Source organism: Bufo gargarizans, chromosome 1 (genome assembly GCF_014858855.1).
Source record: "Bufo gargarizans isolate SCDJY-AF-19 chromosome 1, ASM1485885v1, whole genome shotgun sequence".
Taxonomy (NCBI): Eukaryota; Metazoa; Chordata; class Amphibia; order Anura; family Bufonidae; genus Bufo; species Bufo gargarizans.
In genome coordinates this window covers 401,341,957-401,364,692 of record NC_058080.1, presented here as the reverse complement: position 1 = coordinate 401,364,692, position 22,736 = coordinate 401,341,957, and the positions used below count along the sequence as shown (strand labels likewise).

Below are 22,736 nucleotides of genomic sequence, written 5' to 3'. Positions count from 1 at the left end.
AATGGTGCCATTTAAAAATACGACTTGTCTTGCAAAAAACAAGCTCTCATACAGCTATGTCAACAGAAACATAAAAAAGTAATGTCTTTTGAAATGCAGAGATCTAGAAATGAAAAAAAATAAAATAAAAAAATCTTTTTTTACATAGTATACCCATATTGCACTATATAAAAAAACAACAGAAATGTGCTTAAAACAGCAAAATATAATATATAGTACCTGGCTTTTACTTTTCAACATCAAAAGATTGGTAACTTTTCCAAAAGGTACACCTAATGAGATGACGTCAGCTTCTGTGACTTCATTTGGAACCTTGCGAATGTGGATAACGCGTGAAGGGGAACAGGGAGAGCGATCTCCTTTAAATATCTTGCTATCGTTCCCATTAGCTGAAAAGAAAGAAATAAAAATAGTCAGTAACACCAATGCAGACATGTCTGTAATGTTTTCATTAAAGTGGAGCTACTGCTTAGAACTGAAATTCCAGCTTATGAGAGGAGCTTCATTACATAAGGAAACAACATCTAAAATAACAAAATAAATAAAAAATAAAACCTAAAATATGGGGCTACAAAACTATAGAAGAGCGTCACTTAAACGACTGAAATAAAGCACCAGATTCATAGAAAAAATAAAATCACAAAAAGGATTTATTATATCACAACGTCACAATTTAATGGGCATCGTACAGTCTCCTAATAGCGATAGAGGAGACACAAATCCGCAATTTATGTAGCGTAATACAACATTTACTGCCAGGCAAACTAAGGTTGTGTTCACATGACATTTTTGTCCCATGTTTAAACCATTTCTGACACGACAATTTTCCGTTTTTTGCGCTTTAGTTTTTCCCTCTCTGGTTTTCTATAATGTTGGGAAGCTAGAATTATTATTTTTTTCTAAAAGTGGTGAAATTGGAAAAAGAATGCAATTCCACCATAGTTTTATGGGTTTTGTTTTGACTTGTTACCTTCATTCTCGGGTCAGTATGACTACTTCGATATGACATTTATATAGTTATTCTTGCATTTTGCAATACTAAAAAAAAAAAAAAAGATTTTTGCGGGGCGATCTGTAGTATTTATTGATACCATTTTAGACTGTGGAAGACTGATTATTTTTTATTCCATTTCTTTGGGAGGTGAAATGATAAACGTTTTAAAAGACATGACAATGCCTATGATCTTTTTATTGTTTGTTTATTTTTATTATCGGGAATGGGGGGGGGGGGCGATTTGAATTTAAAAAAAAAAAAATCTCACTTATTTTTATACTTTTTAAAAGTCTCAGCGTGGGGAAGCTGTTCAGGTCCTGGAAGCGCAGCGTTTCCAGGGAAGACCGTCTTAAATGCTGGTTTCACAAATGAACCACAGCATCTGAGGCATTAAAAATGTCTTCCATCTTGGCAGAAATTAGCCCCCGGTGTCTGCTGTGTAAAAGATCAGAAACCCGGTACCTAAAAGACTTGCTCGCTCTGGTTCAGGTGGCATCTTTAACCCTTACGCTGGGTTCAGACCTGAGCGTTCTGAAACGAGCGCTCTGTATGTGCGATTGTACGGGCGTTTACAATCGCGCATACAGAGACAGGGGTGCACACATTGTCGCGCGTTCCCGAATATCTATGTGCGGGAACGCGCGACAAACGCCCAAAAAAAAGCTCAAGCACTTGTTTGAGCGTCGGGCGTTTTACAGTGCGATCGTACGCGCTGTAAAACGCCCAGGTGAGAACCATTCCCATAGGGAATCATTGGTTCTTGCCTGTTGTGCGTTTTACAGCGCGTAGGAACGCGCTGTAAAACGCTCAGGTGTGAACCCAGCGTTAGGATACCAGAGGTTTTTTCAGGTTTACATTTCACTTCCCTATCTTCCTTGAGTCATAACTTTTTTATTTTCCCGTTCACATAGCTTTATGAGGGCTGATTTTTTGTGGAACAAGTTGTACTTTTTAATGCCATCATTTAATATGGCATACAATGTAGTGGTGGAAATAGGAATTGTTCCCACGGCGTTCCCTTTGCGGCACAACTGACCCGTGCCCTTAATTCTCTGGGTCAGTATTAAGATTACAATAATACCACATATGTATAGGTTTTTAATGTTTAAATAGTGTAAAAAAAAATTTGGGGTTTCATTACCATATTCTGACCCCCATAACTTTTATATGGGTATATCTACTGAGCTGTGTGGGGGCTAATTTTTTGTGGCACAATCTGTAGTTTTTATTGATACCATTTTGGAATGTGTGACTTTTTGATCACATTGTATTACATTCTTTTGGCTAAGAGAAGCAATGAAAAATGGCAAATTGACCGGCATTCAGGCAAGTCTTCAGTTTTTTGGGCCGGAGACAAAACCGTAGCATGCTGCGGTTTTATCTTTTGCCTGATCAGTCAAAATGACTGAACTGAAGACATCCTGATGCCTCCTGAACGGATTACTCACCATTCAGAATGCATTAGGATAAAACTGATCAGTTATTTTCCAGTATAGAGCCCCCTAGGACAGAACTCTATGCCGGAAAAGAAAAACGCAAGTGCGAAAGTATCCTAAGGAGTCCAGATTGCCATTTTTTTTTCCTACTGCCCCCTGCTCCCCCCGCTGTCAGTGCTCAAAGCTCAAGTCCGGACTGCTGAGCCATGCTAACATAATGGAGGGGACTCCTGTGTGTGACCACAGCGGTCCTGATAAGGTATTTCAGTGCAGCTCTTACCATTGACAGCAGAACAGGAGTAGTAGGAAAAAAAAAAAAAAAAAAATAGCGATCTGGACTCCTTATGTGCAGTACTAGCCATGGGTTACTGCAGATAATAGTCCAAGATCATGATGACAGATTCCCTATAAACATATCAGTCGCTACAGACTGGACATTAGCTGGTAGCAACAAAGGTATAGCCGTAAAATGCATTACCATATTTATTGAAAAACAAAAATACACCATTCTAGACAGACACACAATGCAACCATGCAAGTAGAAAAAAAATCTGTTGGGCATGAGATATAGCGAATTGTCACGCAGAGCCTTTAGCACAAATTTACACTCACGATTTACCGTATCTAAAAATTTCCAGTCCTAGGTGTTTTCGGGGTCACATATTTGATACACAAAGTTACAGAGCTCTTGGGAACATATTCGCTCACTATACTGACTTTTGGACAAACTGACTGCATGCACTGCCTCTACCTTCTTCATAACCACTGCATATTAGCCCCTAAACCATGCCAGATGCAAAGCAATATAAAGTGTGAACCCCTCAACCGCCCCAGATCATTAATGTTGTTAAGAAGAAACTAGAACATTTTCATTGATCCCTAAATCATCCTAGAACACCTGAGATATTACCAATAGCCAGAAGAATTAAGCCACCCTAAACCACAAGATATATCATTCACCCTTAATCCACCCAATAGAATATTCTGTCCTCTATATAGCAGTATTATTTAGACACTGGGCACTGTAGGGCAGTATTATGTGGTCAGTAAGTGGCTTACTTGTCCATTGTATGGTAGTTTTATATTTATTTTTTGCAATATATATTATACATTTGATTTATTAAATAATGACAAACTCAAAGTTTAGAGCACTTTTTCTGGTTTACATCTCCTGCATGAAAATACATGTAAATCTAAGTTTTTATGACAGGGAAATAGAAGTTTTGACAAATTATTTGCTGTGAGGCTTCATCTGGGTTTATTTCCATGGGTTAGGTTTATTTAATCATGGGAAAGATCTCATTTTTATTTTTTGGCGTTATTTACTCTAATATCAGCCCTGGATATTGAAATGTCAGATGCTAAATAAAGTATAGCACTGATATATACGTGGAAATATTCAATCACCAGGTAACACTTTATGAGCAAAGTAAATTACCGTAATAATCAGCACGTTTTAACACTATTTTTACCAGCCTTCCCTGACAAGGTGTACTGCATTCTTATTTTATTTATATACAGTAGGACAGGTCTCTCATCCAGTAAGAGAATTTCCCAGCATCTGGAACATTTAGCTAGGACTAATAAATTGCATTAAGAAAATATCACTTCATGAGAGGCTAGCAAAGCACAGCATGCTGGCTCTCAAAGACTCACTGTACCTGTAGCTGGAGTGGAATGGCTCATGGTAAAAGGCCCGTTAGCGATACCAGAAGGGAGAAGCTCATCAGATGCCCGCTAAAAAATAAAAAAGTAAAATAAAACAAATGCATATCAGTATAAAACAATGAAAAAAAATAAAACAGCAAAAAAAAAAATAATACACTAATTATGTGTTTGGAATTACATGTGAGAGTCTATGGTTTACAAACTGTACTATTAAGCCCACATACAGGTGCCTTTTTGCCAAGCTTCCATGCAAATTTGTCAGGCTACTTTCACATCTGCGCTTTTAATTCAGGTTTTGAGATCTGGCAGATGATCTCAAAACCTGAATTAGGCCACTTTCACACTTGCGGGATCCGTGCTACCGCAAGTCCACCATGCTGGTGGAAGTCTGCCCTTGACCCATTCACTATAATGGGGGCAGGCCGTAAGTACGGCTGCAGCATGGCAAACAAGCCAATAGGCGGCCGGACAAAAACCGCAGCATGTTGTAGTTTTATTCCGGCCGCATCTCAGCATGTGAATGGGGCCGGATCGACTTTCACGAGCACAGTGGACTTACAGTAACACGGATCCGGCAGGATGTTACCCCGCCGGAACAGCCTGCCGGAAAAGGCTACTGCAAGTATGAAAGTAGCCTTAAAAGTATCGGTTCCATTTAATAATTCCTGATGGCTCCGTTTCAGCTGGATCCGGTTGTATTAAAATCAAAACTGAACAAACTTGATCAGGCATGAAAATCATTGTAAGTCAATGGACGCCTGATCCGTTTTTTTTCTGTTACGAAATAAATGTATCAGACGCCATTGACTTACGGCTCATGCACACGGCCGTTGCTCTGCCGTGGAAGTATTGCGGCCCAGAATACACAGGGCACCGGCTGTGTGTACCCCGCATCACGGATGCGGACCCATTCACTTGAATAGGTCTGCAAACCCGGAGATGGGGTGCGGAAGCACTATGGAGTGGTGTTTCTGCCCGTGCCTCCACACTGCAAAAAAGTAGCTTTTTGCAGTGCGGACCGCGGACCCCGTTCAAGTGAATGGGTCCCAGATCCGCATGCAGCTGCCCATGGTCGGTGCCCGATCAGGTTTGTTCAGTTTTGCAAACCGAACATAAAAACGCTGCTTGCAGCGGTTTCTGGTCCAATCTTCATTACACAAGACAGAAAGGTCCACAAAACCGTTTACCAATAGTTTATGGCTATTAAGCTTGGCTGCGGGCTGGAAAATCACTTAAAGCACAAGTAGCAAAGTGTTTTGGAGACCTTTTGCCCATGAGTACTATACATGCACTGGTAAAATGGAGAATATCCGGTAATCCCCAATTGGCTTACATTTTTTACATCCCACCCTTGTCTATACCACAAAGTCCTGTTCTAAAGCGCTGGATAGATCACTGCCTTCCACCTTGAACACGCATCTGACACGCCATCTGACATGGCGTTAGTATATGATGTTTTTACCATACATTAAAGGGCATCTGTCAGCAGACTTGCACCTATGAAACTGGCTGACCTGTTACATGTGCGCTTGGCAGCTGAAGGCATCTGTGTTGGTCTCATGTTCTTCTGAGAAAAATTATGCTTTAATATCTCTCTCTGTAACTGCTGCACCCACTCTACTTTAATTGACAGAACCAGACAGTCATCATAAGATCGTAACGTCTGGCTCTGTCAATGGCAGTGGAGTGGCAGTTGCAGAGAAAGAAGAGCCTCTAGGTGTAATGGCAACGCCTCTGTTGCTCCTAGAGGCTCATTTGAATATATTAAAACTCAGCAACGCAGGGACATATGAACATGGGACCAACACAGATGCTAATATTAGCACAGGAGTGTATGATACGATATGATAAGTGCTTCATACAACTGCAAAAAAAAAAAAAAAAAGTCTGAAATTCAAAATCATGGATGCATAAAACGCCATGCACATACACTTTTTCATGAGAATCCGCCCTAGTTACTATACATCCCTTAAGAGAATTTTCATTTTTGCGTTTTTCAGTTTTTCCTCCCCACCTTCCAGGAGCTATAACTTTTTAAAGTGCTTATTTGTTGCGGGGCATAGCTTGTATTAGAAAACAGAAAAGAATTCTTTGTGGGATGAAATTGTAATAAAAATAAATAAAAAATAAATGCAGTTCTGCCATGGTTTATTTTGGTCTTGTGTTTATGGTGTTCACATGACTACCTTATTCTGCAGTACCAAATATATGTGTCTATTATGTTTTACTACTTTAAAAAGCATTGCCATATTCTGACAACCATAACAACTTTTTAGTTTTCCATTTTCAGAGCTGTGAAAGGGCTCATTTTTTGCGCAATGAGTCGTGGTTTTTATTGGTACCATCTTGGGGTCCATACTAACCTTTTATTCAACGTTTTCGCCGCAAACTTTAAATAGTCTTATATTTTAAGAGTTTGGACATTCTCAGACAGACACAGTGACACATATTATGGTTATTTTTTTATAGTTTATTTTTATTAGTAAAAGTGGGAATTGGGGTAATTTATTTTAGATTTTTTTTTTTTTTTTACACCCTTTTTTTTTTATTGTACTTTTTTGTCACCTTAGGGGAATTTATATGCAATCTTCTCATTGCTTGCCCCATAGAGTGAAACAGAATACTATTGCATTCTATGGTATTTTCACTGGCTGTCTATCAGGCCGTGCCTATAGCATGGAAATTCAGCAGGTTTGGATTACTGCCAACTCTGGTGTCACAGTAACTGGGGGTCTCAATGCAGCCACATTCATTTTTTTTTATCATGTATAACTTTTATTGATTAAAATAAAAGTTTAACATATACAAATAGTGCATCGTTTCAGAATTATTTTTGCAAAGATATCCACATAGTTGGACAAATAAATAAACCGTATGATGCAAATACCCCCCCCCCCCCCCCAACTAACTGTCCTGCAGAGAGACAATTTCGACTGATTACATCTGAAAGAGCAGAAAACAAAACAAAAATACTGCACTCAAATATGGTAGGCGCAATATGAAAAATATCCTATACATTGAAATGCAGAGAAATATATAATCAGGTGCGGCTGTAAAAACAGACCTAGAGCCATGGGGGTGTTCATATAATTTGCCCCAATATGGACATTTGCGCACTCAAACAATCCCTCGTCAACGCCATAGACACTAATCCAGGGACCGCAAACCAACCCTCCCATATCTTAATAAACTTGGCGGGGAATATCCTTTTCAGGTAGACCCCCCTTTCAAATCGTAAAATTGTGTTCAAGCGGTTCACAAATTCCTGCCTGGTAGACGGGCTACTCTGCATTCAATGTTTAGCTATCAACACTCTGGCCTGGAAAAGTATTCTTTGAATACACAAGGATATTTTATCAAGTCCTGGTGAATCTAAAATTCCCAGCACATGGACCCTAGGGTCCCCCTTGTATCTGTATCTGAGTTGTTTTAGCAATGATCCTTATTACTCCTTCCCAGCAGGCCCTCAACTCTGAGCACTCCCAGAACATGTGCAACAAGGAAGCATCCGTCCCTTCACATCTAGGGCATTTTGAGCAACGCAGCCACAATTACTATCATTAGTTACTATGTAGCCGCAAGAATTTCTGATCTTATGTTGAGTGGCCATAAGTCACCACATAGTCCTCGCCTTAGGGCATGTTCACAAGGCTGTTTATGTTGCCAAAATTTTAGCGTGGACACTGTACCAAAATTCCGGCATCAGCCATGTGGAGTCTATTGTCAATCGGAAGCACCACTGTGAACTTCACACAAATGGCAGTTAAAAGTCGCCAAGGCACCAAGAAGGCTCCTTCTTGGCACAGTGTCCGGACGGATGTTGCTTGAAGCCGTGGTGTGTGTCCACTTGTGCTTTAGAATCAACCAGCGAGAGGGTCCACAGCGGCTTTTGCCTTGTGAACATACAATAAGTGTTACAATACATTCTCATGGAAAGGTTTTTTCTACTCTTGAGTTCTCTGCCGAATCAGCAAAGAAGGCGTCACTGTTGCTCTTGTTGCACCCAAGCTCCACTCATTTCTGTGGCCAGCTCCTCCCTGGGTGCTTTCATTGACAGGGCCAGGCAATGGCAATGCCTCAGATTGGACAGCAAATACAGGTCAGATGTTTCAGAAGTGTATTTGCTGTGCGAATCTAACCTGAGGGTCACTGGCTAAGCCATCTCCCATAGACTTCACTGTTTGCAAACATCTCCTGCATACGCCTGTGATAGGCTGGTGGTGTTGTCTTGTGGTCCAGTATACTGTGGTGATGGACACTTCTAAGAACTTTAATGGATCTAGTTAATTTTAAAATTAATACATAGCAAGGATTTGCCATTCATAAGGATTTAAAATCTAGAAGTGTGCTATAGCTTTAGTTAAAAAGGACCTGTAGTCTCTCTAGACTGTTACAATGACGATTCATGGCCATCGCTGTCCTGTACGCATGGGTGAAACACGCCAGACCTGCAGGGTATGACGAAGTGAGGTCACAGTTATGGGCAATCGAGGGTACTCACTATATTTGCGGAACCCTGGGCAGGCGCGTGGCAGTGAAGGAGAGGTAGACACGGTTCCTCTGGGGCACGCTCTGTAGATAGGGACCAGGCCTGATGGTAGTTGAGGTGCCCTGGATGTTACAGATATTTTGTGTGCCTGGGGCAAGGTCCCTGTGGTAATTCGTGACGCCAGTGCCTTTGGCCGGTGGCACGCCGGTTGGTGGTTGGAAAGATGAAGGTACACAAGTATGCAGTGAACCAAACATAAACTTTACTGGACAATCCAACTTTGTACAGCAGGGAGTAGTATAGTCTTCAGTATTACAGTTCCACAAAAGGGGCTTATTCACAATACGGCAGGCAATAGTCATGCAAGTTACACTGAGGGTAAATTCCACAAGCACTCAGCAGCAGGTTGTACTTTGACACTGTCCTTTCTAGAACTCCTACTCTGGCTTGATATCTCCCAAGGCCCGGATGCCTAAAAGGGTGGCTTATATCCTTGGTTATCTTCTTCCTCAGGTATTATACTACTTGCAAGGGTTTCTAAGTTCCTCTGCCTATCAGGGGCACTTGGCTTACCCTGGGACGCCTCCTCCCATCAGGTGGATACTGTCGATTTCTCCCAGGAGGTTGAATCCTGCAACTGGGGTATCTCTTCAGAGCTAACTTAGGCTCTCTTGTTCTTCAGGCAAGCTGGAGTTTCTCAACAGCCTCCTGGACATCACTAGCAGCCTGGGCTATCCAGCTGCATGTCAGGAGCAGGCTTCTTAACCTATGTCTTCTCAGACTCCTGGCTCTGCACTAACACTCCCTGTCTGGGCCTGGACATTTATACTAGGGGCTCCCTATCTCCCTCTAGTGTCTGGGATGTCTAACTACACCCAACTAGGCCTGCTGCTGCATTAGACAGGGGTACATTGCATATAACAATACATTAAAACATACATTAAATGCAGAATAAAATATGACATTTCTGTTCCTTGTGAGTAAGAGTAATGCGCACACCAATTGACCCTTGTGTAGTGCCCACCCATACCTAGTGGGACACTACATGGGCACCGGTTGCCTGTGTCTGAATTAGGGCCAGTGTTCCTTTTAACACCTCTGTTGCAGTACAGCAAAGGTTCATCTTGCAGCTGTATGACTAATGGGCCCTCCTATAAATGCTGATCTGAGGTTCCACCACTTGCCTGATCTTCAGGTGCCTATTTTGCTACTTTAACCAGTGAAGGCTATTTTGATTGTCTGCCCATGTGCTGAATTTCTTCCTGTTAACTGACTCTGTAATTATGCTGCCTGCCCTGGCCCCTGACCTTAGCCTGTCTACAGTAATGATGGTTTGCTGCCTGCCCTGAGCTCGGATGAGTTTCGTACACAGAGTTGCATGACCTCTGTCTGTGCTGACCTCTGCCCGTTTACCAACTAGGCCTGACCCCTTGAAGCTTTGCACTGGGTTCTTTGACCCTGTGGGTCAGCTGCCAAATATACCGTTCAAATAGGTAGTAGCCAAGTAGGTCCCCTACAGCAAAGGGGTAAAAGAGCGTAAACCAGGGGATTGCCATGATAACCACAGGACTAACACAACGTCAAACTGGTTAGTTGGTACAGTGGATTAACATCGACTGCTTGTAACACGGACATGTCTCTTTTTGCAGCTACTTGCATTCCCCATGTAATAATTCTGGAGCATCTATTCTTATGGCTCTATGTTGTGCCATTCTTTCATTATTCCTTATAGAAGTTAAGAATGAATTGCTAGAAATCTGCAATGAAGGTCCAGCTGGGTGTTACAAAGTTGGTTGTGTGTCCCTTAAAGTGAACCTGTCACCGGGTTTTTGTGTATAGAGCTGAGGACATGGGTTGCTAGATCGCCGCTAGCACATCCGCAATACCCAGTCCCCATAGCTCTGTGTGCTTTTATTGTGTAAAAAAAATAAAATTTGATACATATGCAAATTAACCTGAGATGAGTCCTGTCCCTGACTCATCTCACGTACAGGACTCATCTCAGGTTAATTTGCATATGTATAAAATCGTTTTTTTTACACAATAAAAGCACACAGAGCTATGGGGACTGGGTATTGCGGATGTGCTAGCGGCGATCTAGCAACTCATGTCCTCAGCTCTATACACAAAATCCTGGTGACAAGTTCCCTGTAAGTCTTACACTATTCAATCAGTGCTGCTAGTATCAGACTATCCATGGACGCCCCCCCCCAACTGATAACACCCATCTGGACCTTTACTGCAAACGGTTAGCAATGCATTCAGAACTTCTAGCAGGAATCCTAAAGGAATGGCGGAACAAAGAGACATAAGAATAGATGCTCCAGAATCATTATTACATGGGGATATAAGTAACTGTAAGAAATGTCAGGAAAAGTTACAGGTCCTTGCTAGGTACTGACTAACATAGTAATTACCAGGGTCGAACAAGACAGGGGCAATGATACAGCAGCCTGCAGCAACGCAGCTTACCTAACTGTTTCAATACAAGTGCTGGTATGCTACGCCAACAATTCTGGTATCCTCCGGAAGGGAGTAAAAGGGTTGGGCAAAGTTGACAATCTTTGTAATTTTTTTTTCTCATTCAAATGACTGCTTCTTTTTTTTTTTTTATCTCAGCAGTATGACTAATACAAGTAGCTCATAATCCTAGCAGATGTGCTATACCCAAGCCAGAGAACTTTTACTACATACAGTAATTTCTATCACTACTGTACTTTTATCGTTTTGTCTGTACATCTAGGCACAAAGGTCTCCAGTAATATTACACACAAAGGATAAAATTGCTCAGATAATGTCTGCAGGTAAACATGTTGTAGGGGGCACATAATTACATCATGGTCTACGTTAACATTATATATCAACCTGTTTCTAGGAAGAAATATGTGCCGTATGGGTTTTGACATATCTGTTGGTGAGGCCCTTTGAGACAGTGATCATGAGACTCTTAGCACAAGGATGTCCCTATCACATGGCATAAATGTACCTAAAAACAACAACAATGCTATAAAAATAAAAAAAAAAGGGGAATTGGGCTCTCAGCAGGTTTCAAATGGCCATAATATGTCTGTATCAATACCGACAAGTGTGTTCAGGATTTATACATGGATTCCACTTCCATAGCCTCATCAAATCCTCAAGCATACTGCATCCAGTGAATCGGTATTACATACCCCACATACATGCTCTGGAAAAACTCAGCAAATTTTTGTCTGTGTCATGAGGAAAAAAACAAAAATAAAAATCAGTGATGAGAAAGAGCATGTTCATTTTTTTTTCTTCTTTTTGTGTATTCTGCACTGAAAAGCTGTGAATTAGCCCCACTGAGAGACAATGGGCTAAAGGTCCTTTTAGATGGGACGATTCGGCAGGTGATTGTCGGGAAGGCAATCACCTGCTCGTCAGTGGAGGAGAGCAACACATTTACATGCAGCGATCCCCTCCACAGTATGGGGAGGAGCGATCACTAATGCCATAGCTTGTCCCCATACAGAATCACTGTTTAATAGCAGCGGAGTGCTGCTTACACAGCATGATTTGCTGCCAGCAAACGATAAATTATGTGCCTACACAAATGATCGAATTACCTGACGAATGAGCGTTTCATGGCGAGACCTTTAAACAGACAGATATCTGGCAAATTCTTGTCCTATGTAAAGGGCCCTTTATCCTCGTGCAGATGTGCAGACACATTTGCTGCATATGTGTGCCAGAGATCATAGTGTCGGCCTTGGATTTCTGCCATGGATCTTCTTGCTAGAACATGTTGGATTTGTCATTGGCAAATTGTGAACATGTCAACGTGCCCAAGGGGCTTGAGCTACACGTCAGCAGAATAGGATGCAACATTAGCATATAGCAGCATCACCTCTAGTTGCATCCCATACCTGAAGCACTGATTCATAACCGTCTGTAAGTGGGGTCTGTGCAATGTACTCAGGAGCTGCAATGACCAGATATATGGATAAACATCTGGCAAGTAATGCCAGACCGCTTCTAGGCCAACAGTCATTACATATCGCTAGGCTAGGGCATGCAATAACTGATAGAAGGACAAAATATTACTGCCATATAACCATTGGGTCATCTCATCTGCCCATTGAACAGGGGCACAAGAATATATCTATTTCCAGTATATCTTATGTAAATGCCAAAAATGACAAAACTGTACAAGAAAGGAAACTGCTATAGTGGTTTCCTTCTTAAATGTAACAAGCACTTAAAGGGAACCTGTCACCGGGATTTTGTGTATAGAGCTGAGGACATGGGTTGCTAGATGGCCGCTAGCACATCCGCAATACCCAGTCCCCATAGCTCTGTGTGCCTTTATTGTGTAAAAAAAACGATTTGATACATATGCAAATTAACCTGAGATCAGTCCTGTCCCTGACTCATCTCACAGACAGGACTCTTCTCAGGTTAATTTGCATATGTATAAAATCGTATTTTTTTACACAATAAAAGCACACAGAGCTATGGGGACTGGGTATTGCGGATGTGCTAGCGGCCATCTAGCAACCCATGTCCTCGGCTCTATACACAAAATCCCGGTGACAGGTTCCCTTTAAAGGGGTTATCCCATGATTAATGTAAAAAATGAAAATCAGACATCATATATAGAGATGAGCGAATAGACTTTGGATGGAACATCCGAAGTCGATTCGCATAAAACGTTGTTCCAATACTGTACAGAGCAGGAGCTCCATACAGTATTAGAATGTATGTCTCGCGAGACTTCAGGCAATACCTTTATAAATTAATTTGTACTGTAAAAAAAAAAAAAAAAAAAACATTTCCCGAACTCTGGTTCGGTTCCAAGGTACCACTTGGAACCGAATCAGAGTTCGGGAAATGGTTTTCTGCCGTAGCTTTTTCCTTGTAAATGTCACAGCTCCTAACAGAATATATGGCTGGTGACAGTTGAAGATTAATGGGGCATTCACATGACTAGCTTTTTTTTGTGGTCCCCAAATTGTGGATCCACACAGAAACCAGCCGTGTGCGTTTTGCATTTAGTGGATCAGCTGCAGAACGGACATACGGATGCGGACAGCACACAGTCCCATTGTAATGAATGGGTCCGCATTTGATTTGCAAAAAATGCAGATCAGATACAGACAAAGTATGGTCATGTGAATGTCCCCTTAAACTAAGTGTGACCCCCAAAGTGAGGTGGACAAGAAATAAGGACAAGAACAAACCGCAGGTGGCGGTATGCAGATACATTTCTATTGAATAGCTCAGTGACTATACAAAATTCTTGATTACAAGCAATTACCAAAGTATTCAGATCCAGGTGCTGGTTAGAAAATGTAGAATATTATTTGCGGTACAACCCCTTTAAGTGAAAGGCGTTGCCCCATTACAAACACATATCCCAATCCATAGTCGCTGTGCCTGACAGAGTTGAATGGCAATGAGCTTGCATTATTGGAGCTCCAATGAGAGAACATAGGGGGTCCCATTCTTGTGGTCCACACCAGCAGTTGGACCTCCACAGATCAGACACATCCCCTTACCCTGTGAATAAAGGAAAAGTGCTTGGAATAGGACAACCCCTGTAATTGAAGGGTAGCTGTTAGGCCCTGTTACATGATATGGTTCTTGCAAAAGAAACAGAAGCTTCTGATGCTTTCAGATAGGTTATACCTTGCACTCCACACTTTGGGATCATTCAGACGGCGGTGTTTTGCGGTCCGCAGAATGCACAGGGCCAGCGCTATACAGAAATGCCTATTCTTGTCTTCAAGAATAGGACATGCTCTATATTATTTGTGGGGCCGTGGAACGGAACTACGGATGTGGACAACACATGGTTGGCTGTCCGCATCTTTTGCGGCCCTATTGAAACTAATGGGTCCGCACCCGTTCCTCACAATTGTGGATGGAGACCCGTACATATGGCCGTCTGAATGAGCCCCTATAGAGGGAAATAAGCTAAGCTCTGTGATATATAGGTTTATATGATTTGGAGGATTTGAACAGAAATTCCACACTGATTTTTCTGCAGATATCCACACCATTGCAAAGGGTGAAATCCAGAAAAAAAGGATCGCACAATCAACATCCTGCCGACTTCAAAATCCGTACGGGAGGTCAATTTACTGCATCACGCTACAGTTTTTCCACATGAAAATTCAAACATAATCTGTACCTTGAGCAGGTAACCTTAGAGTCAGTATGTAGGGCACAAATGATGAAATACTGTGTTTTTCTACATTTCTACAGGCAACTACAGTGGTCCCTCAAGTTACAATATTAACGGGTTCTGTAACAACCATTGTATGTTAAAACTAGGGATGAGCAAATCGACTTCGGATGAAACTTCCAAAGTCGATTTGCATAAAACTTTGTAACGGCCAGAAATAGATGCTGAAAGCTGTAGATCACTTTCTATGATGAGAATTGGAGCTTCTTCAGGAACCTGCAGAGCACACAGGGCACCAGTATGATAAAATGGAGCCGTCCTCACCTGAGGAGCAGCTCCTTCGGGTACAGACAGAAGATAGTACACGACACGTAATACTGCACTGTACTATAGAGAGGAACTGCTAGACAACCAGTATAGATGTTTTACCAGTGTAATGGCCATGTTGACTAGTTGGATCCGAGTATGTATATTGACTCTGGGTTCAACTTATGATGGCCCAGGAAAAAACATTTTAGTAGAAATTATTGCATCCTAAGGGTCCATTCACACGTCCGTTTTTTCTTTCCTGATCTGTTCCGTTTTTCGCGGAACAGATCTGGACCCATTCATTTTCAATGGGTCCTGGGAAAAAAAAATCGGACAACACAATGTGTGCTGTCCGTTTCCGTTGTTCCGTTCCGAATGTCCGATTAAATATAAAACATGTCCTATTCTTTTCCGCAAAAATCGGATCCTGGTACAATACAAAGTCAATGGTTCCGCAAAAAACGGATGACATTCGTATGTCATTATGTAGGTCATCCGTTTTATGCGGAATCCGTTCCTGGAAATTAAATCCTGCCCACAGAAATCACTTATTCACTTTTTTTTTTTCAACTTTTTTTTTTTAAAGAAATCCAAACAACTTTATTTGCTTTGTGAAATTTATACACGTTTCCGTTTTTTGCGGATCCGCAAAAAACGGATGACATACGGAAACATTTTCAGGAACAACGGATGCGCAAAAAACGGACCGAAATTCGGGATATAGAAAAATACTGACGTGTGAATGTAGCCTAAGGCTGTTGGATCTTGAGGGATCACTGGCATCAATTACTAAAGCAACATGTAGATCATAGAAAACTGACGGTAAAAAAGCAAAAGTATATATTCTAGTATAATAAGTCTAATAGACTGAGGTCCCATCTCTAAGCACCCCAGATGTCAATGAAAGTGCAAGCCCTGTTTTGTAGTACAAATCAGACAGGTGAGCGGTAAGTGGGGGAGAACTTGTGGCGCTCTCTCCAATATACTGTATGACCGTTACATAAACTGCTTACTGTGCTTGATTCCTACGGAGAATAAACACTTCCATAAAACACCACTGTATCTATAACCTGGTGCTCCTAATACAGCCTAATGCTATTGACTGGAGCAGATGGGCAGAATGAAATTGACTAGCTTCTTCTGTCCACCAGCTCCATTGCAGAAGTTGTGCTGACATCAAGCATTAGGCATCAGCCTAGTACTGAGGAGGCAGTTTTGACTACTGCTCCCCTCATAGTCTGAAATTATAGATGTGTCCACCTTTATCTTAGCTCTAAGGTGGCAGCACATGGACACAAGCTGGTCATCTCATGACACACCTATCAGGGCATGTCAAGCCAAGAGGAAAGGATGCATCAGTATGGCAATATGACAACTATGTGGCTGCACCTACAACTTTCAGACACTACTGTGAGAGATAGAGATATATATATATATATATATATATATATATATATATATATATATCACACATACACACACACACACACACACACACACATACATATATATACACTGTATTACTCTTTTCTGTCCACAAGATGGCAGCAAACCAGATGTGTGAGCCTCATGTGCATTTATTTGTCTTAAAGGGATTCTGTCACCTCCCCTAAGCCAAAAAACGATTTTAAAGCAGCCATGAAGCACAGCTTACCTGGATTAGGCTGTGCTCTTTTATCTTGAAATCCGTCCAGCAGTTACTGCAAAAAACGACTTTGATTGATAAGGAAATGTGTCCTGAAGGGCGTTTTTTTTCTTCTTAGAGAGCCCAGTACCGCCCCTCTTTCAGTGCCCAGCCCGCCTTCCTTGTATTTTCTAACCGCCGCCTCCAGCCTGCCACAGCCTCCCCTCCCTCTCCTCCCCCTCCCTCACGCCGAACGAACTCTCGCACAGGCGCAGTACCCACTGAGGGCTGCGCCTGTGCGATCTGCAGGGGACTGAGGGCAGGAGCTTCATCCTCGTCACTGGGCATGCGCCGAGCCCAGTGACGTCCGATGCTCGCTCTTCCCTGCTGACTGAGGGAAGAGCGAGCATCGGACGTCACTGGGCTCGGCGCATGCCCAGTGACGAAGATGAAGCTGCTGCCCTCAGTCTCCTGCTGATCGCACAGGCGCAGCCCTCAGTGGGTACTGCGCCTGTGCGAGACTTCGTTCGGCGTGAGGGAGGGGGAGGAGAGGGAGGAGAGGCTGTGGCAGGCTGGGGGCGGCGGTTAGACTGTACAAGGAAGGCGGGCTGGGCACTGTAAGAGGGGCGGTACTGGGCTCTCTAAGAGGAACAAAACGCCCCTCTGGGCACCTTCAGGACACATTTCCTTATCAATCAAAGTCGTTTTTTGCAGAAACTGCTGGACGGATTTCAAGATAAAAGAGCACAGCCTAATCCAGGTAAGCTGTGCTGCATGGCTGCTTTAAAATCGTTTTTTGGCTTAGGGGAGGTGACAGAATCCCTTTAAGGTCACTGGGGGAGGGGGGGAGTTAGGTTGCCATTTTTTGAATGTGCCAATGAAACTCAGGGATAAAATTGGCAAAATACTCCATTTTGTCAAAGAGCCAATAGTCTTTTCTTAAGGAACACCCCTTTTGTGATGTGATGTCATGTCTGCTATTTAAGTGAATGTAACTTGAATAAAGTGCTCTTGCTCAGGGGGATGAGAAGATGCTTTCATGAAACCAACTTGTGTGTCTGGTCTCATTATGAAAGCAGTATGGCCTATGCATACGTATACTTCTAATTGGTTTGGCACCACACAAGAAGATAAGAATCGCATGAATTGCGATAACACTACCACAAATCTAAAAAGAAAAATATTACATGCATCCTCATTTCACATACACTTGTTAGTCAAGTTACAAAAGTCATTGGATACTACAAGTTTTTAGCAAGGGGACTGTGCCACAAAATGTGCTCCGCTACTATGTGACGCTTAGAAAGGAAATCATGAGCAAAACTGCTCCCACAACTGAATTTTAAAAAGGTTTTCTAGATTTTGATGATCTACCCTAAGGATTGGTCATCAATATCATATTGGTGGCGGCCTTACACCTGGCAGCTGCTGGCGTCTGAGAAAACACAGTGGAAGCAGAATGCTCTGTCCGCTGAGCAAGCGTACTGAATCTCAGGTACCATTCACTTCAACCTGATATTGATGACCTATTCTGAGGATAGGCCATCAATATCTAGACATCCCCTTTAGGCCTCTTTCAGACGGGCGTTGTGGGAAAATGTGCGGGTGCGTTGCGGGAACACCCGCGATTTTTCCGCGCGAGTGCAAAACATTGTAATGCGTTTTGCACCCGCGTGAGAAAAATCGCACATGTTTGGTACCCAAACTTCTTCACAGAAGTTCGGGTCTGGGATCGGTGTTCTGTAGATTGTATTATTTTCCCTTATAACATGGTTATAAGGGAAAATAATAGCATTCTGAATATAGAATGTATAGTAAAATAGCGCTGGAGATGTTAAATTTTTTTTTAACTCACCTTAGTCCACTTGCTCGCGTAGCCGGCATCTCCTTCTGTCTTCATCTTAGCTTTGTATAGCAACAGGACCTGTGGTGACGTCACTCCGGGCATCACATGATCCATCACCATGGTAAAAGATCATGTGATGGATCATGTGATGACTGGAGTGACGTCACCAAAGGTCCTTGTTGCTACACAGAGCTAAGATCAAGACAGAAGGAGATGCCGGCTACGCGAGCAAGTGGACTAAGGTGAGTTAAATTATTATTTTTTTAACCCCTCCAGCCCTATTGTACTATGCATTCTGTATTCAGAATGCTATTATTTTCCCTTATAACCATGTTATAAGGGAAAATAATAATGATCGGGTCTCCATCCCGATCGTCTCCTAGCAACCGTGCGTGAAATCCGCACCGCATTTGCTTGCTCGCAACCCTATTCACTTCTATGGGGCCTGCGTTACGTGAAAATCGGACAATATAGAGCATGCTGCGATTTTCACTCAACGCACAAGTGATGCGTGAAAATCACCGCTCATGTGAACAGCCCCATAGAAATGAATGGGTTGGTATTCAGTGTGGGTGCAATGCGTTCAACTCACGCATCGCATCCGCGCAGAATACTCGCCCGTGTGAAAGGGGCCTTAAAGTGACTAGCTATTCGAAGAAAACTTTAAAGGAGGATCCTGTGTGTATATTAGACAAACACGGAAGCATTTCACAATTCTCTGCTATTTAACTATCCAAGAAAAAAAACATAGTTCTGTATCTCTGAAAGTCCCACAGAGTTAAACTGAGTAGCATTGCACATGATTGACTGTGGCTCTATTCTCGTCAACACCAGGGCCCTCAGCGGTGAGACCCTAGACCAGGGATGCTCAACCTGCGGCCGTCCAGCCGTTGTAAAACTACAACTCCCACCATGCCCTTCTGTAGGCTGATAGCTGTAGGCTGTCCGGGAATGATGGGAGTTGTAGATTTGCAACAGCTGGAGGGCCGCAGGTTGAGCATGCCTGCCCTAGACAATCAGACTCTTTTCCTCTATCCTGTGGATTGTGGAATAAGAATTTTTCATAGGAAAGCCTGTGTGTGCTTGCGTCCTAGGAATCTGATTATTCATTTTTTTTTCAAGCAAAAAACAGCTAAAAAGAAGCAATACAAACAAAAAAATTGACTGCAAAAAATTGTAAGCAAGATAATAAATAGACAATGAAACAGTATAAACAATGAACACACACATACCAGAAGATGACTGCACAGAGAAACAGATGTCTGCTATTTTTATTTTATCACTCACTTCCCTTCCTGTACTTGGCCCTTCTTACCACTGTCCTCTTCTTGAGTGACCTGCTTTCTTTTCAAGTACCTCAACATGGTAGCAGAACTAATTTCTCCTCCCTAAAAAAAGAGAGCGCCAAAACTCATCATGTGTGCTAGACCAGCCACTTTCAGCTGATTTAGGTTTTATTTATTTTTAAGTAAAGCAGTTGTCCCATGAAGACCACCACTGTCCATATGCCCATATACATAGGTGAGGTGGTCTGAGCGAACGACTTCTATTGTGGTGGACTTGAGCTGTCCATGTATTACTAGACATCATTCATCCTAAGGCCCCATGCACACGGCCGTTGTTCACAGCCGTGTGCGGGCCGTGGAACCGCGGCCTGGATCCCTCCTGAGAGCAGGAGCGCACGGCGTCACTGGTTGCTCGGACGCCGTGCGCTCCCTGCTGCCGGCACAGTACAGTAATACACTGGTATAGATCTATACCAGTGTATTACTGTACTGTGCCGGCAGCAGGGAGCGCACGGCGTCATAGCAACCAGTGACGCCGTGCGCTCCTGCTCTCAGGAGGGATCCAGGCCGCGGTTCCACGGCCCGCACACGGCTGTGAACAACGGCCGTGTGCATGGGGCCTAATGGCCATGTAATACTACATACCCCCTGCAGCAGCCTCCTGGCTGACCATAGCTTTCTCCATGAAAAGACCAAACGCAATCATCTGATCACCAAACAGAGGCCTCATTCTGCGAGGGATTCCCTTTGATGAGCCAATCCCTTAATTTTTTTTATTAAATTATTATTTAATCAGGGCGGACCATAGCTGGACCACTGTGTTCTACAGATGTTTCAAACATAAATTTTTCAGGCTCAGTGCTCGTCACGATGCAAACATGACACCTACATTAAAGGGGTTTTGTCACTTCAGCAAATGGCATTTATCATGTAGAGAAAGTTATTATAAGCCACTTACTAATGTATTTTTATTATCCGTATTGCTCCCTTTTCCATATACACTGCTCGTTTCCAGGGGTTATGGCCAACACTGCAGAACAGATACTAGGTGGACCGGATGGGAGCTGCTGTGCATGCATGCCTATGTGCACTCCTGTGGTCCTAGCCACTGAGTGGCCAACACTTTTTCCTATAATGTTCAAGCACGACCACTGCTGCTGGATTGCAATGATGGCCATAACTGCTGGAAACGAGATGTGATGGGAAAAATTAATCAAGCCAGCAAAAAAGGCAATATGGACAAACTGATGGGTGAGGCTCCACCCCCCGCGATCAGATGTTTGTAGAGGCCGTGGCACCCCGGTGAGCACTGCTGCTACCTCACAGTTTACCAAGCACAGCTCTGTCCATTGTATGACTGTGCATGGTATTGTAGCCCAGGCCCATTCACTTGAATCGGACTGAGCTATGCCTAAACCATGCGACCGATGAACATAACGTCAGTGTTGTAGAAAGAGGGCACAGCACTCATCAGAGTGACATGACCTCCTCTAACAACTGATTGACAGGAGTGCCAGGTGTTGGACCTCAACCAATCAGATACTGATGATCTATCCCAAGGATAGGTCAACAATATTACCCCTTCAGTACCTTACGATTTTCTGTTTTTGCGTTCTCATTTTTTTTTTTTACTCCCTGCCTTTCTGGAGCCATAACTTTTTTCTTTCACATAGCCATATGATGGATTGTTTTGTTGCATACTTTTTTATTGGCTCAATTTAATATGGCATACAATGTTGTGGTAAGCTGGAAAAACCCCAAATAGGGTAGAATTAGAAAAAAATTGTTTTATGGGTTTTGTTTTTATGGAGTTCGCTATGCGGTAAAACTGACCTGTTCCATTTATTCTCTGGGTCAGTGCGATTGCAATGATACCACATTTATATTGTTTTCTTATAGTGTTTTTTTTCTTAAACTTTAGACCCTTTTTTTTCCCTTTTAATTGCCTTCTGTACCCCCATAACTTTTTATATTTACATCTACCGAGTTGTGTGAGGGCTCATTTTTGCAGTACGATCTGTAGTTAATACTGATACCATTTTGGAGTGTGTATGACTTTTTCATCACTTATTATTACATTCTTTTGGGAGGTAAAGTAAAGAAAAAATTACAAATTGGCTATTTTGATTTTCTGCCGTTATGCCTTTCGCCGTATGGAATAAATATTTTTAGATTTTATTTGTACGAGCGCTTCAGACGCGGCAATGCTCATGAGGTTTAATTTATTTTATTATTTATAAAAAAATTTATTCAGAGGAAAGCGGGGCAATTAGAATTTTTACTTGAATTAGTAGACTGCCACTTGTATTCTGTAATGGATTTCTATCCATTACAGAATACAGGATTCTGTATATTCCAATGCAGTGCTAACACTAGTAGGCCAGCATGGCAATATACTAGTAATCAGCCTGGAAGTCTTATAGAGGCCCAGGCATATTACTACCAAGGAACACCTTCCCTGATCTCAGTCAGGGGAAGGCGTCCCCAGCTGGGCAGTGCAGGGCTTCTGGATTTAGCCCTCTCAGATGCTGTGGTCACAATTTACCACTGCATCTGTGGGGTTAAATGTCTGCAATCGGAATTATCGCCAATCGCAGACATTAGCCTCTTTAAAGACCAGACTTCTGCCGTACATGTACAGTGAAGGTCTGGAAAGGGTTAAAGTTCCATAAAACCCCTTTAATAGGACCCGTGTATGATACTTACAATGTGCAATTGCATCTCTCAATGCCAACATCAGTTTCTGCTGAAAATTATGTGATACAACCCCTTCAAGGTAGTAATCTGAAACTCCAAGAGCTGTAGCTAGGCTTTCTTTAACCCGGAATAAAGGTTCAGTTTATTACCCTATCCCTGTATCTGAATACCCCAGCCAAAGCAAGGAGGGTGACAGCGCTCGCCTCAAACTCCGTACCAGGTGTACACGCCCTGGTTGC

General features: G+C 42.5%; 1 protein-coding gene across 3 annotated transcripts in view; it reads right to left on the bottom strand.

Annotated features, from left to right (window-relative positions):
* LOC122931917 (polypyrimidine tract-binding protein 3-like) overlaps nucleotides 1-22,736 on the bottom strand; it is a 138,982-nt gene that overhangs the window by 43,807 nt on the left and 72,439 nt on the right. For 2 of the 3 annotated variants that reach the window (XM_044286010.1, XM_044286002.1), the window contains exons 2-3: nucleotides 4,092-4,167; nucleotides 220-389 (exon numbers count right to left, since the gene is read on the bottom strand). In XM_044286010.1, the coding sequence (XP_044141945.1) occupies nucleotides 220-389; nucleotides 4,092-4,116 (195 nt within the window). In that variant the 5' untranslated portion in view covers nucleotides 4,117-4,167. The remainder of the gene's footprint in view (nucleotides 1-219; nucleotides 390-4,091; nucleotides 4,168-22,736) is intronic. The other variant, XM_044286018.1, reaches the window with a different exon arrangement.